The sequence below is a fragment of the Henckelia pumila genome, chromosome 1, assembly GCF_033568475.1.
Source record: "Henckelia pumila isolate YLH828 chromosome 1, ASM3356847v2, whole genome shotgun sequence".
Classification (NCBI taxonomy): Eukaryota; Viridiplantae; Streptophyta; class Magnoliopsida; order Lamiales; family Gesneriaceae; genus Henckelia; species Henckelia pumila.
Window position 1 is genome coordinate 64,024,206 of NC_133120.1, and position 13,046 is coordinate 64,037,251.

General features: G+C 33.6%; 1 protein-coding gene across 1 annotated transcript; it reads right to left on the reverse strand.

Annotated features, from left to right (window-relative positions):
- Nucleotides 1-902: 902 nt before the first annotated feature.
- LOC140876276 (WAT1-related protein At4g08300-like) lies at nt 903-3,129 on the reverse strand. The gene is made up of 7 exons (XM_073280195.1): nt 2,971-3,129; nt 2,683-2,745; nt 2,485-2,601; nt 2,139-2,373; nt 1,465-1,623; nt 1,234-1,385; nt 903-1,143 (listed from the first exon to the last, which is right to left on the reverse strand). The coding sequence occupies exons 1-7, from the start codon at nt 3,114-3,116 to the stop codon at nt 993-995; spliced, it is 1,023 nt and encodes a 340-aa protein (XP_073136296.1). The 5' UTR covers nt 3,117-3,129; the 3' UTR covers nt 903-992.
- Nucleotides 3,130-13,046: the final 9,917 nt, after the last annotated feature.

Below are 13,046 nucleotides of genomic sequence, written 5' to 3' on the forward strand. Positions count from 1 at the left end.
AAATATGTAAATTCATAATGAAATGTGTTACTTTATATAGAAAATAAAAATAAATTATGTTTTCTTTTATCTTGTAATATTTTATTTTTTTGTAATTTTTATCTTTTTTAGGTCTTAATTGTTGTATATAAACATTTGGTATACTCATTCTTCGAGTTATATGAAAATATCACTGTCTCCTTAGTTTATACGTTTTTTCTTGCTCAGTGACCTCAGTTCTGTGTACCGATAGGCTGAGAAAAATGAACTCGATTCGTGAAGAGAAACTGATGCCTAAGGAAAGCATTGAGCAGAAATTGAAAAGCATTACTGCTCCACCTGTATATCAGGCTGGAGCAAATTAAACAAGATGCCAGTTTTTATCCCAATGTCGCAGTATCTGCCTAAAGATCATGCATTGAGCCTCCTGCTGCTTAATAAGCGTCGCGTATGTAGGAGCTCTAAATTGCAATTGGAGACGACGTGCTTCCCCTCATGTTGTAAATATCATATTCTAGCTCATCAAATTTTTTTTCTTTTTTAGTTCAATCAATCTGTTGTTTGCTACTTGTTTAGGATTTTGATTTGGAAGAATTGGGTTGCCTTATTAATGTCCTGCTTTCAAATCTTTGCAGAGTACTAATTAGTTTTCTGTAGATACTTTTTAAGATGTTGCTGCACCTGGTTCGAGCATTCATTTCTTGATTCAATAACTGACAAAAACAAGAACATCGGCAATGCGTAAACACTAAACATTGACAAAGCTTTAGGCTGTCACCATTGTCACCTACTCACCTAGTTTCCTAGTTTTTGTTTTATTAAATCGTTATCATTTTCGAAGTGCTCATATTGTCAACAGCCTTGCAAGATGTAATCGAACTTTTTCATCGTTCGACTTTCTTCTGGCTTTTGGGTTCTCAAGAGGTTGCCCTTCTGTTGTTTTTTGGCATAGTCTTTCTTTCCATTGAGTTTTATGTTAAAGCTATTTTCTGTCTTACAAATGCCACGGACGACTAAGACTTCCCTTTATAATTATTTTCAATAGAAGGGAATATTTGTAAGTTTGGTTCTTCAGGATCTTTCAGCTTCATCTGTGTCCCATCATGTTCTTTTCCCCACAAGAGCAAGTAGAGTCCCATGATTACAATAACTCCCCCTAGTATGCTGCAAATTACAGAAACCATTTGTTAGAGAAACGGTACTTTTACTTGTGGTGCGAACTAACAGAGAGTAAAAGTGACATTCTTAGTCTACCTCCCAATATGCAGCTTTTCACCGAGTACGAAATATTGCAAGAGTGTTACTAATATTGATGAAAGTGGATTAAACATTGTAACAAAAACAGGGCCTTTTGCTTCTGTGCACCACAGTTGAATGAAAGTCACTACGCCAGAGATGACGATTCCCTGTTTCAATTTAGCCATGAAGTTAGAACTGATCTTTATTGATATTGATCTCCATAATTGTCATACTGTTTAAACTTACACCGTATAAGGTGGACCATAGATCGACATTAAAACCAATAGTCCAGGCAGCCGGCTCGTGTTGTACAATAATCGTGAACACAGCTGACTGTGCGGCTCCAACAAAATTCATCCATGTTGTTAGTGAAAGCTGTGCTGGATACCGGTTCAATGTGTATGCCTGAAACAGAATCTTGCTGGTAAGTAATGTTCTTTCGTAACAAAATTAAATTTGAGTCTGTCATAAATGTTGATTCTTCATCACTTTCTACATGATTGATATTCTGTTCATGTTTCGGAGCATGAAAGATACCTTGTTTTAGAGTTTCGGTGTTTCTCCGAATATAACGAACAGCCATCAGTATATTTGTGCACTCATGTTTTTTAAAACAAGTGAACAGGATATGGAAGAGAATGAGTTTTCTTTACCTTGACTCTTTATCACTATCATACATAATGGTTATTGTGGCTATTACTGTTTATCAATACATCTTGATAGCTTGTTTTAAAAATAATACCCTCAAAGTTTATAAGCTCTTCAAAAGGGTATTTACCTGATTCATTTCTTGAAAAATAAAATAAATAATTACAAAACAAGTCACTAGAAGCTAAGTTGCTTCCAAAAGTGAGGCTACATAATAATTATCAAGTAGGAAAAATAGAAGTATATATATATGAAGATTTTGTGATAAGAACCTGCATAATGTACCATATAGACCATGTGATGCAGCTAGCTACAGCAAGAAGAGAGCCCTTCAACCAGTTCTCTTGAATAACTGCTGTGCTTCCTCTTATGTGAATGAGTGCATGCCCTATATTTTTCAGGGCAGGTCCCTTGTACAATGTCATGGTCATGACGCCTGCCAGAGACACGCAAGTTCCTAGAACCTTCGCGAACCCTCGAGTACTGTGAATATTTACAACCTCCATCCTACGACGAAAAACATAAGTCCGAGTCTCCAACTCAGAGGTTCTGGGCAGGTAATTTTTGCGAAATTATTTTGTTTTCGAAGTATTTAATTCAGTATTTTATATGGTTTACCTGAGTATTACTGCTAGAATAAATGTCAATGAAGCTATAGTATTGACCATGCATGCAAGCAATGTTGGAGATGTGTACTTCAGGCTTGTGAAATACATGTTCAATGTCAAGCTCACCCTGCAACAAATTGAAGGTCATTGAAAATCCTGCTGTTTCTAGTTTTTTACATCTATAAATGTAACTTCTATCTCGACTTACCCGAGGAGGGAGAGAACGAAAATCTCTAGGAATAGAGCAAACGTTAGCTTTGGCCGTGCTTCTCTGCATTTAGTCCAAACAAAACTTATTGCATGTCTCAATCTTGCTTCCCTTGCATATTATTAATGAGCTAATAGTAACATAAGTCCCTCAGTTGAACTAACATTTTTCGGTATAGACATGGTTTTGTGTAGAAAAGTGCATGCTTATACACATTGGCATGTATGTAAGTGTGAAATATTACTCTAATTCTCGAGATGATACACTTGTACGTATATCTTGATTTACCTTTCCATAAAATAGGCAAAAGGCAGAATCGCTGCACCCGCAACTATATGTCGATAGGTAACATAAACAAAGGGATTCATTCCATGGTTGAAGGATGCTTCGGTTATGATATACATGAATGTATACGCGATCTGTGCCGAAACCATAAGAATGTGAGGCTTGAAATGCCCACATGTTCTAAATCGAACCTCCTTCATTTTCATCGTCTCTGTGCTAATTTTATTGTTATTCAAGCTGCATTTCTTGCCATATCTCCATGCGCGAATCTCTTTATATGCGTGTGGAGAGAGGGAGAGACCAAAATCGAATAGAGAGTTCGATTCTTCATCCATGTTGTGGTATCATGTTCTTGGTTATATTCCATGCAATAGATCCCAGTGTTATATGCAAGCTGATGTAATTTACTTGCCAACTTTAGTAGAAAAGGATGTCAATAACACTTGACATGTTCCAATATGCCTTTCCTGTCACAATTTAATTCTACTTGGCAGAAATCTGGAACCATATCTGAGAATATAATGTGCTGATATCAGCTAAACCTGAGGAAATTACCTTTTTCTTTTTTTTTTTTTTTTTTTAATACCTACATCAAAGGGATCGATCTATCTATACTATTTGTATTAAAGTTAAGCCACACTTTTACTAATTATATCTTTGTGGCGAATCTTTTTTATAATTCCCGGATCATCATCTAACTATTAATTATTCAACTATATATACCACATTTTTATTTACATTTTACTTTTCTCACACCATTTCAATTTCAAAAATTAATAAGTTTCATTTTGATTTTTTTTAAAAAAAATACTTCATTATTTAATTTTTGAGGGATGCACGTACAGACCATGTGTGTTTTATTAGTTTTTTTTTAAAAAAAAACTATTTCATTCTCCTTTTTTTTAAAGAACTATTTCACTCTTTAATTTTTTAAGAACACACACAGTGCATTTGCCACGATATATCCACTAGTATTAATTAATGAAAGAATATATCCTCTGTACAACGATTTCACCGATCAAAGTCTATTAGATGATCGACCCAATCAATCATTGATATAATATAATACTTAATTTTAGAATTTTATCTTTTTCTATGTATTACAATAAATTGAATAAAAAATTTATGTAACAAATGTTGTAATTTCTTGTTACAAGTATTTTCATGACGATGATTTTGCTTGATCAATTATAATAATCAAAATATGTGATTAAAGTGTTATAATATTGTCATATTTTATTGTCACTAGTAAAATGATGCACACGCATCGTGTGTGCACTGTAACAATCAACATGATTTTATGAGAGAATTTATATTTTAGATGAGAGAAGTTATATTTAGTGGGGGAGTGGATAATTAGCCTATTGTGAAAAAAAAATTGAGAAAAAGGGGTAAAACGGGAAAGAAAAAATGGCATCCTCAATAAACGGTTTTTCTAGGATGCTCAACTATTATAAAATAGTAGAGATATAAATAGATAACATTATAATTTAATTTTGTACCTTTCTTATATTCATTTATTTCTTCTTACTCGTCTAGCTTGATCAAGAAAAAATTATATAGAGATCACAACACAGGATCCCTTCTTCAGATAACATATGTAATCCCTTTTTCTACTTTATTATTGACTTGTAGTGTAATGTGTTTTGCAAATATTTATGGTAGATCTTGATGGTGATCTTTTGGTTGCCATGCACAATGCCCACCATCTAGATTACTCCAGGATGACACACCAGTATATATGTGTACATACATATATATATATATACATATATATATATATATATATATATATATATTTTATACCACGCACCTTAATCATGTGTAGAAGTTTCGTGAACGACCATTGAATTTTAGTGTTTTCTAAAAAAAATAAAATGAAACACTAAAACTCACTAAGGTTTCAGTGGTCACTCACGAAAATTCTATATATTAGGGCTTGTGCAATAACAGGGTCAGGATTTTTAGTCTATCCGTACTAAAATTTTAAACTGTCACCACCTGAACTAATACCAAATTATTCAAAATTTTTATACACAAAATTTTAAAAAAAAATCGAACCACCCTGACTAAAGCTTGCGGGTGTCCATACAACGTGGCTCAGTCACTAGATGCGTGATAACAATATATATATATATATATATATATATATATATATATATATATATATATATATATATATATATATATATATATATAATGTAAGGATTAAATATAATAGAAGATTAATAACAATGCGCCAAGGTACTGGGTGGAACATGCTGTTTTCACATTGTGAGGTGCGAATATGGTTATGTTTAGATACATTTCACGAGGGAGATACTATTTTGATCGTTGCGAGCGTAGTTTTTTTTTTTTTTATCTATTTTTTTGTTTTGAAGTTGTATAAAAGGATTCTTTTTCTTGAAAAAAAATCTAAACGTTTGGATATAAGCATTTTAAATTCATTGATTCAAATATATTTTTGTTACTTAAATAAATAACATCATAAACATCAAATCCACTTCTTTTATGTTTACACAGTAATTCATGATAATTAGGATGTATTTTAAGTTCATCCAATAAACATCAAATGTATGTTTCATACATGAGCATATTGAGTCTTTACCTTAGAGGTATCCTGTAGTAGGGCGCTCACCCTACGAGTTTGTAGATGGTTGGATACGTAAGTCTTGTGTCAAGTCACCGTAATGATTGAACACATGTACTAGTATCAGGTCACCATTATCCACTGGGTATAGGAGCCACCTCCTGATGCGACGGCGCAGCGTGTTATATACCATGGGCCCGGTCTATGAGGTTGTTTCTTGACCTGGGTGTCTTGATACCCAGTTCATTTGCATTCATGCGCATTTAATAGTGTATACTCATACTCTCGTACTGAGCATGTTAGGCTAAATTTCGGTTGTTTTCTGTTGGCTGGATGCCCTTTTTCATGGGGCACTTTCAGGTAGTTTTCATGGGGACAGGGAGGTTAGGTGGTGACCATGGTTGGTTAGCAGGGTTGACCACTAGGTTTTACTTACCTGGTATTATTTTTATTCCACAGTTAATGTAGTAGCCCGGTTCCATTTTACAAGATTAAGTGATTTTAAACATGTTAGAAAATGACATATAATTTTAAAAAAAAGTGTCAAAACATGATTAAGGAGTCCTTATTTGGTTAAAATAAGTGGAAAATCAGATCCGGAACGTCCGAAAATGGTGGGGTAGGTCCCAGGGGTCCCGGAGGACCAAAACTAGTTCGAAAGCATGAGAAACAGTTCAGAGCTATCGGGCAGATCGGAGCTTCCGATCCGAGAACGGAGCTTCCGATCTCAACCAGAAACAGGTGTCAAGGAGATTGAAACACGTGGCCAGATGCAGGAGATCGGAGCTTCCGATCCTGCGATCGGAGCTTCCGATCTCGGCCATCCAAAACGTGGCAAACATGCACCGATCGGAGCTTCCGATCGTGGCCTATAAATAGGGGGTCCGAATCCCTCATTTTTAAGTGCAATTTTCCCTCTTCTCTCCCGGTAATCGCTCTATTTAAGGGCTTCGGGACTCTTTCTTTAAGAGTTGGAGTAGGAAATAGTTTATTTTATAACGGACAGTGTCCGTAGTAGCAGCCAAGCGGCGGAGCTTTGGCGAGGCGTCTAGGAGTCGTAGCTAGGCTATGCCAAGGCTCTGGGACATGCGACATCATCGGGCTGACGACGGACGAAGGTATGGCTTTGGTTCCCTATAGTAAATAGGGAGTAGGCTATAGTTTAATTAAGACTTTTAGAGACTAGTAGGTGATGTTTGGCATGCTAGGTAATGCATGGTTATTTATGCTGTAGTGCTGCATGGTAGGCTTGGACCTAGAGGGGGAGCTTCTAGGATCTGCCTTAGTAAGGTACAAAAGTATTATTCGAGATATCCAGATTGAGTATGCATGTATTATGTGTTTGCATGGATTATGTGATTGCATGTTTTATATGCCTTTATATACAATATGTCATGACTGTATGTTGCATACATGAGCATATTGAGCTTTTACCTTAGAGGTATCGTAGTAAGGCGCTCACCCTACGAGTTTGTGGATGGTTGGATACGTAAGTCTTGTGTCAGGTCACCTTTATGGTTGAACACATGTACTAGTATCAGGTCACCATTATCCACTGGATATATGAGCCACCTCCTGATGCGACGGCGCAGCGTGCTATATACCCTGGGCCCGGTCTATGAGCTTGTTTCTTGACCTGAGAGTCTTGGTACCCAGTTCACTTGTATACATGCACACATAACACCGTATACTCATACTCTCGTACTGAGCATGTTAGGCTCACTTTCGGTTATTTTTCTGTTGGCTGGATGCCTTATTCCATGGGGCAGATCCAGGTAGTTCTCCCGGAGACAGGGAGGTTAAGTGGCGACCAAGGCTGGATAACGGGGTTGACCACTAGGTTTTGCTTACCTGGTATTTGACTTACTTTAATTCCGCAATTTCTCTGATTAAGATTATTTTATTAATTAATTGCATGTTTAAGTTCTGATTAGTAGGTGATCATGGTGCGGGTCACTACAGTTACTTTGATTTAGATTATTGTTTAATTGCATGTTTAAGCTTTTGATTAGTAGGTGATCACGGTGCGGGTCACTACATGAAAACTTTTCCAAAAACGAGACACGAACCTCGGTTCTCTGTCTGATAGAATGCTCACTAGAATTCCATGCAATCTAACTATATTGTCCATGTATAACATAGTCAGCTTATCCAGTTTGTAGTTCATCCGGACTTGTAGAAAATGTGCGAACTTTGTGACAGGTGCGGTTCCATATCGGGGCAAGGGGGGCCCGCTGCCCCCCTTGATTTTTTTTTTTATAAAATTAATAATATATCCTTATAGTTAAAAAAAATTTATTTTATGAACATAAATTAGGAATCAAACACAGAAATACAAAATGGGGTCAAAAAATTTAAGTTAATCTTCATCGTTTAATATATGCAAAGTGACCTGAAAATTTGTGGTTCATAGTCTTTAAAAAATTATAGTTCAATCACCAATTTTAAAAACCTAAACACAAATGAGTTTTAAGTTTTTTAAACCTAAAAACAAATTGTTGAAAAAAGAATTGTCAACTTACGAGCTTGTAAGTTTGGCTTTTAATTTACGACTCGCGACAACTGGAGTGACGAGATAATTTTTTTGCAGAGAAGATTATTGCACATATTCATTAATTATACTGATATATATATATATTAGTTGCCGAATGAAATTATTATTAATTATTTTGAAAAAATATCAAATCTTAAGGGTAAATTATAAGTGAAACTTGAAATCTAAAAATATATTTAAATGAGAATACTATATTTAACTTTTGTTATGTGATGATAATATATATGTGTGTGCATATATATATATATATATATATATATATATATGATCTTTCAGTCTGACCTGTGAGAACCTAACTTTTCAGAAGCAGATCATAACCGATGGATTGAATCATTGAAGGGAAAACTTTTCAAATTTAAAACTGAAGAGAGCCAAGAGTTGTAACAGCTGAAATGATGAGGATTCATGGCTGTTAATAGGAATTATAGGCTATGAATGAAAGGCCCTTCAGTTATCAATTTGATCCTATAAATAGTGGCAAATTCTGAAAGGAGATCACATCAAATTTGAGAACCTTAATACCCATACTCGAGCAGCAGCAGCAGCATTTCGTAAGCTCTGATTTCTGTTCATTTCGAGCTCCAGTTTTTAGCCATTCTAAGCATCGAATTGCTGTCTAGTTAGCAAGAATTCAAGCAGCTGATTTCTGGCCCTTTCACAGATCAGTAACATCATTTGGATAGAGCAATTCGAAGCATTAAGTTTCTGCCCAGAAATCTCGAAGAACTCGGCGTCGTATCGATCAAATTTCTGTCCAATTCTTGAGCATAATTCTTGTTCTAAGTCCGAACAGATTTTTGTCCATTCTTGAAGTCTCTGAATCTGCCCAAATTCGAGCATCAATAGCAGCAATTGAAGCCTTGTTTTTGCTCATCTTCAAGTGCAAAAATCTGCCCATAAATATTAAGGTGCGACATCGGTTCGAAAGAGTTTTTCTGTCCAAGTTCGAAGCAGAATTATGTCCATGTTCGAAGGAGTATTTCACCTGAAGTTGCATTGATTTTTGGAAGCCATCACCTAAAACGATCAAGGTCCAAAAATCTGTCCGAAGTTGCGCCGAAACATGGTCGAGGAGCTGCACTTTATCTGCCCAAACCGAGCAGATTAGCTCCCTTAAAACCGAGCAGATTTTGCCGTGAATCTAGTTCGTGTTTTTGCTCCAGTCGAGGCTCTCCAACAACCTTTACTCCTACATGATTTTTATTAGAAATCGAATACTGTAAGTGGGCTTCTACCTTTTTTTATGTGATATAAGTTTCTACACTTATATTTATTTTTGTACGTGAGTTAAGTTTTATAAAATAAATAATTATGCTTTTGAAAATTTGATTGGCATGATACGTATATTCGTTCCACTTTGATATATATTAATTGTTGGATATTCATGATATTATTTGAAGCATGTTAGAATTATTTAAAAAAAATATTTGAGATGCACTGTTGAGAGTCGAATTAGAAATGGTTAAGGAATTTCCGATTATTTGATTTGATATTGTCCTGATGCGGTGGGTTATAATAACCGTTCCTTGGCCTCGCCCCTTAGAAGAGTAACATATAGGAGACTGATCAGTAGAACCACGAAAAATGAGATAATTAATAGTGCAATATTTGCTTTGTATTTGTTCGGATTAAGCATGCTTATTTTGTTTCGAGATTTTGAAATATACATGTGTACATGTAAATATATTTTTGGTGTTTATCGTGCTCGATCGGTCCTCACTTGCTGAGTGTTTTCCAAAACACTCACCCCCTTACTTTCCTCCCCAGATACTTAAGAACAGTTAGAAGAGGATGAACAATATGCTTTCTGGTGTTGGTGATCAACTTGAAGTTTTATTAGTAGTTATTTTCTGTTATTTTGTCGCTTCCGCTATTGTCGTATTTTTTATTTTGTAAAGACATATTTGATTATGTAAAAGACTGGTTGAAGGCTATTTTCTATACTACGTGGCTTGTTGATTTACGATTCGAAATGTTAAACAACGCCGATGTCAACTAGGCTTGGGGCATGACATTTTTGTGGCATAGTAACATCAGTTGGATAGAGCAATTCATTGCTAGAGGTTGTTTAAGCGGTTTATCACTGAAGATATTGGAACTGACCTTAATGAAGATTTTGATACATTCAGATTTTTTGGTTCCCAAATCGTGGTAAGGTTATGTCTCATAATCTGCTTTATTGCGCCAAAAAATATGTTTATTCGAAGTTTAACAACTTTTTCTCATTTCTATTATAAACATATCGAAATAATATCAATAAGGTATCTAATTCTGTATAACAAAACATTAGAGAATGATAAATATGTTTTTGTACCGGTGTATATTTGGAGACAATTTGTAATATAAATTTTTATTTGAACAGGTGTCCTCAAGAGTACCGGGAAGAATACCAAGAAGCCGAAAAAATGGAGAGAATTCAGCAGGTTAAGGTGCAGTATGGGAGTTGCATTTTCTACTTTTCATGGCAATTAAGCAGAAAATCTCATGTTGCTATGTTGATCTATGTTTGTTTTATTAGTGACGATGCTTGTCATTCGTTGGTTTCTTATGAAATTTTTTAGAATATTGTAAATATTATTTTCGTAACGTTGAAATTTGTATATTAAATTTTATTTTCGAATTTTGAATTATTTATAATGATAGAAGATTTTATATTAATTTTTTTTTTGTTTTTTATCTAAAAAAAGACAACAATTTTTTCGTTGCTTTTGCTGAATTAAAATGGTTGTTAAATCCCATGTTATTGGGAAAAACACGTTCAAAGACAGTGGTTTGAAACATTTGTCTTTGAAGACATAGACAACAATTTTTAATCGTTGTAAAACTGTTGACTTTTCCTTCAAAGAAAACGATTTTTAACTGTTGTTTTTATGCACCTTTTTAACAACAAGATCTTTAACAACAATTTTCAAGAGGCTACAACAATGATGAAAAACCGTTGTTTTCAGGCTTTTTCTCTTCTAGTGAATGCAATGGATTTTTTTGAAAATAAAGATACACAAGTCATCTTGAGAAGATATATAAAAAAAATTAATAAATTCAAAGATATTATTTTTTGAGATAATGATGTATAATTTAAAAAAAAACAAGAATTGAACCAAAAAATATTAATGTTCAATATGCTTATGAGTTAATATGTGATATTAAATAGGTGTCGTAAGAATCAATATAATAATCATTTCTTGTCAAAAATATTATTATTATAAAATAAATGACAATATTCAGTCATTACTTTTTTATTGGTATGTCAATATTTTATATACTTTTAGATTGCAATAATAATATGCAATATACATGTTATCAAGTATAAGGATCTAAAAAATTTATTAGGATGACGAGGAAAGTAGAATATCCAATAACAATGAAGGTCATCACAATACATAAATGAGATAGCCAACAAAGTCACCATTGTTTTAAAAATATTGCAGTGCGCCAAAAAAATGTAGTCTTTGTAGAAAATGAGAAAAAGGGTGCATTTATTGAGAGAATAGGACAAATAACAAAAAGGAAAAATGATATAATAAAAAATTGAGTAGTCCAAATCCTGTTAAAAATTAAATAAATATGTTAATCTTCAAAATTAATCATATATGAGTAATTATATTTATCTGGCCCTTAAACGGTTGTCTAAGTTGATGGAATATGAGAGCGTTTACCAAAGATCAAGAGTTTGAATACCCTTACCAACATCTTCTTGAACTAGTATGTCGTACAAGAATTGCTTAGTTTGGTTTACCTGACTAGCATAGTAAGCATATTATTGTATTAGTTTGGAAGTTTACTAGTATGCAACAAAAAATGACGGCGAGTTCTCATGTAATTAAAAAAAAATAAAGACTATCTGGATGACTAACACATCAATCTCCAAATGTATAAAATGGACTAATATTCACATTAATGGTATTCTGATCGGGTTTTAATATTTGCGATTTCTACCATGGATTTTTTCCCATATTATCTAAAGATTAATATTGTGCATAAATAGCTTCTCAAAAAAAAAAAATTTGTGCATAAATAATAAGAAATTAATAGATATTATAATAATTTTTTTTTAATCTCAATTATTATATTATAATAGATAAATATATTGTTTCATTAGTCTTCGGTAAATAAAAGTTTTCAGCCTTTGACTTAAGCTTCTGGACTTGTGGTTCCCCGTTCCTTTTTTGACAATGGTTAACTTACAAACGTGGCTGCACAAATGACACATATTAATAGGGGTGTCGATTCGGGTCGGATTGACGAAAACAATTTTAAAAAGATTTTCAACACGAATCCGACCCCAACTCGAACTAATCTGAAAATGACAACCCGAACTCGAATCCGGCTAGCCCGACAAACCTGAACCAACCCGATTTTTTATTTTTATTTTTATTTTTTTAACAAAATAATAAAATAAAAATTCAAAACACACAATAATAATAGTAACATTTAATGTAATAACATATTAACAAAATCTAAGCTTATATATAATTTAAATTTAAAAATTTAGTTGTAAAAAATTTAAAGTATATTTACTACAAAAAAATAAAAATTGTATAAAATAAATATTAAATGATGAAAATCTATTATATTAATATACAATAAAAAATTTTCAATCATACATTCAATGTATAAAAATATAGCAAATTTTTTTTATTTTTATATAAAAATAATAATAATAAAATCTTCGGGTCATCTCGAGTCAACCCGAGTTGACCCAAAGCCAACCTGAATCCCATTAATATTTTTGAGTTAGCTTTCGGGTCAAACCAATTAGAACCGATTTCAAAAACTCTCAATTCTAACCCCATATTTTTTAGATAAACTTGTATCGGATCGACGGGGGGTTGAGTTTTCAGCCTTTGACTTAAGCTCCTGGACGTGTGGTTCCCTGTTCCTGTTTTGACAATGGTTAACTTACAAACGTGGCTTCTACCGAGCTAAACAAATTAC